We start from the raw sequence: 3,511 nt of genomic DNA, 5'->3' as shown, positions 1-3,511 counted from the left end.
TAGACCGCTGAGGCACAACTTTGTGGTGGAGCTCAAAGACCTCATCGTTGTGCCCAACATAGCAGTCAGATTGAGGCCGCCAGCGAAGTCTGACAAAGTCCTGGGGCCCCACAAGGAATCATGGTGCGAATTCCACGAAGCATTTGGACATCACATTAACAACAGTTTGGCGCTGGGCTATCAGTTGGATGAACTCGTAAAGAGTGGCTTCTTAAAGGATTACCTCGCATGGCCCGCGACAACAACGACCACAGCAGTACCAGAGGAGGGCCAGGCACACGAGATGCCAGTCCATGGGGAGGTTCACACCATTTCTGGTGGATTTTCTAGAGGGGGGCCCACGGCCTCTCAACGTAAAAAGTATGTGAGGTCAGTAAGCTCAGTTGCAGAAGAATTCCCGGATGATCCTTGGGAATCAGACCTCATGTTCACAAGGGCTGACCTACGGGATGTCGTCCCGCACGACAATGACCCCGTGGTCATCTCGGTAGTTACAGCAGGAAGGAGGGTACATAGGGTTCTCGTCGACCAGGGCAGTTCCGCTGATGTCATGTTCTGGACGACCTTTAACAAGCTACAGTTGTCCCCGAACCTTTTGAGACCCTACACCGGATGCTTGTATGGATTTGCAGATAACCCAGTGGAGGTACGTGGGTACTTGGAGCTGAGGACGACGTTCACTGATGGAACGGCGTTGCGTACCGAAAGCATCCGATACCTGGTGGTTAACGCCAACTCAGCCTATAACATTTTGTTGGGCAGGCCCGCCCTAAACAGGTTGAGGGCAGTACCTTCCACTCGCCACATGAAGATGAAGCTGCCAGCCCTTAGCGGCAAAGTGATAGTCATCAAGTCGGACCAGGAAGAAGCCCAAAAGTGCTATGAGAACAACTTAAAAACAAAGAGAGGTGTGGTCATGGTAATTGAACGACCACCCGCCTCATGTTCATTAGCAGAGCCAAAATCCATGGAAGAAGCGATGCCTGGGGATGACGCATGCACAAATGGAAGACGCCTTGACGCCTCGCCTATGGAAGAAGAAGCAGAGGAGGCGACGCCCGACGATGCGACGCCTATAGAAGAGGACCCCATGAACGAGTCTTGCCCGGTAAACGCGCAGCGTGAACAGCCTCAACCCGACGACAACGTGGTGGAAAACCAAATAGCAGGAAAGGCGTTCAAATTAAGACGCCACTTGAACCGGGAAGAACGAAGAGAAGTAACGACAGTGATCTCACGACACCTCGACGCGTTTGCATGGACCGCGGCAGACATGCCTGGCATCGACCCAGATTTCTTGTGCCATCGCCTTACCGTGGACACTAAGGTCCGCCCTGTGCGACAGAGGCGGAGGAAGTTCAATGAGGAGCGATGCCTCGTCGTGAAGCAAGAAACTCAGAAGCTACTAAACGCGGGGCACATCAGGGAGATACAATACCCTGAGTGGCTAGCCAACGTAGTCCTAGTCAAGAAAGCAAATGGGAAGTGGAGAATGTGCGTAGACTTCACGGATCTAAACAAGGCATGCCCGAAGGATTCGTACCCACTCCCCAACATTGACACGTTAGTAGACAGTGCCTCGGGCTGCAAGATGATGAGTTTCCTGGATGCGTTCTCAGGTTACAATCAAATCAAGATGCATCCCCGGGACGAGAGCAAAACGGCGTTTATGACAGACACATGTAGCTACTGTTACAAGGTAATGCTGTTTGGTTTGAAAAATGTAGGCGCCACCTACCAGAGATTGATGGACAAAATCCTTGCACCAATGCTAGGAAGAAACGTGCAGGCCTACGTAGACGACATGGTGGTAACCTCGAACGAGAGAGGGCGACACGCGGCTGATCTGGAAGAATTGTTCGCCACCATATCAAAATACCACCTGAAGCTAAACTCAGAGAAGTGCGTCTTCGGAGTAGAGGCGGGAAAGTTCCTAGGATTCATGCTCACAGAAAGAGGGATAGAAGCGAATCCTGACAAATGTGCATCCATCATCGCCATGAGGAGACCAACCTCAGTGAAGGAAGTTCAACAACTGACAGGGCAAATAGCAGCATTATCGAGATTCGTATCAGCTGGTGCGGAAAATGGCCACCACTACTTCCAATGCCTCAAGAGGAATAGTCGTTTTACGTGGACAGAAGAGTGCGAGACAGCGTTTATCAAACTAAAGGAGTACTTGGCGACGCCACCTGTGCTCTGCAAGCCACGGGTGGGCGTCCCCCTCCGCCTATACTTTGCAGTAACAGAGTGGTCCAGGAACAAGACCAGGTACAGTAAGCAAGGCCTTGCAAGGCCCAGAGTCAAGGTACCAATCGCTAGAGAAGGCAGCACTAGCAGTGGTATTCTCAGCACGAAGGCTTCGCCACTATTTCCACAGTCTTACGGTGGTAGTAATGACGAACCTTCCCATCCAGAAGGTACTCCAAAAGCCAGACGTGGCCGGAAGGATGGTACGCTGGGCAGTGGAGTTGTCAGAATTGGACATTCAGTACGAGCCCCGGGGATCCATCAAAGGCCAGGTCTATGCTGACTTTGTAGCGGAACTTTCTCCAGGAGGAGATCCTCAAGAGTTAGAATTAGGGGCACAGTGGGTGCTCTCAGTGGATGGATCCTCCAACCAGCAAGGGAGTGGCGTTGGAATAATCCTCGAGGGGCCTAATGGGGCCTTAATCGAGCAAGCTTTACGCTTCGCCTTCAAGGCAAGCAACAATCAGGCGGAGTACGAAGCCCATATACTTCGTAAGCAAGGCCTTGCAAGGCCCAGAGTCAAGGTACCAATCGCTAGAGAAGGCAGCACTAGCAGTGGTATTCTCAGCACGAAGGCTTCGCCACTATTTCCACAGTCTTACGGTGGTAGTAATGACGAACCTTCCCATCCAGAAGGTACTCCAAAAGCCAGACGTGGCCGGAAGGATGGTACGCTGGGCAGTGGAGTTGTCAGAATTTGACATTCAGTACGAGCCCCGGGGATCCATCAAAGGCCAGGTCTATGCTGACTTTGTAGCGGAACTTTCACCAGGAGGAGATCCTCAAGAGTTAGAATTAGGGGCACAGTGGGTGCTCTCAGTGGATGGATCCTCCAACCAGCAAGGGAGTGGCGCTGGAATAATCCTCGAGGGGCCTAATGGGGCCTTAATCGAGTAAGCTTTACGCTTCGCCTTCAAGGCAAGCAACAATCAGGCGGAGTACGAAGCCCATATACTTCGTAAGCAAGGCCTTGCAAGGCCTAGAGTCAAGGTACCAATCGCTAGAGAAGGCAGCACTAGCAGTGGTATTCTCAGCACGAAGGCTTCGCCACTATTTCCACAGTCTTACGGTGGTAGTAATGACGAACCTTCCCATCCAGAAGGTACTCCAAAAGCCAGACGTGGCCGGAAGGATGGTATGCTGGGCAGTGGAGTTGTCAGAATTTGACATTCAGTACGAGCCCCGGGGATCCATCAAAGGCCAGGTCTATGCTGACTTTGTAGCAGAACTTTCACCAGGCGGAGATCCTCAAGAGTTAGAA

At 52.0% G+C, this 3,511-nt stretch overlaps 1 protein-coding gene across 1 annotated transcript; it reads left to right on the top strand.

Moving 5' to 3' along the window:
- Positions 1-811: 811 nt before the first annotated feature.
- LOC150023149 (uncharacterized) lies at positions 812-3,147 on the top strand. The gene is made up of 4 exons (XM_090297738.1): positions 812-1,574; positions 1,728-2,453; positions 2,557-2,702; positions 2,959-3,147. The coding sequence occupies exons 1-4, from the start codon at positions 812-814 to the stop codon at positions 3,145-3,147; spliced, it is 1,824 nt and encodes a 607-aa protein (XP_090153864.1).
- The last annotated feature ends 364 nt before the right edge of the window (positions 3,148-3,511 follow it).

This window comes from Phaseolus vulgaris, chromosome 11 (assembly GCF_051622355.1).
Source record: "Phaseolus vulgaris cultivar YP4 chromosome 11, ASM5162235v1, whole genome shotgun sequence".
NCBI classification, from domain to species: Eukaryota; Viridiplantae; Streptophyta; class Magnoliopsida; order Fabales; family Fabaceae; genus Phaseolus; species Phaseolus vulgaris.
This window is presented reverse-complemented; position numbering and strand designations above follow the sequence as displayed.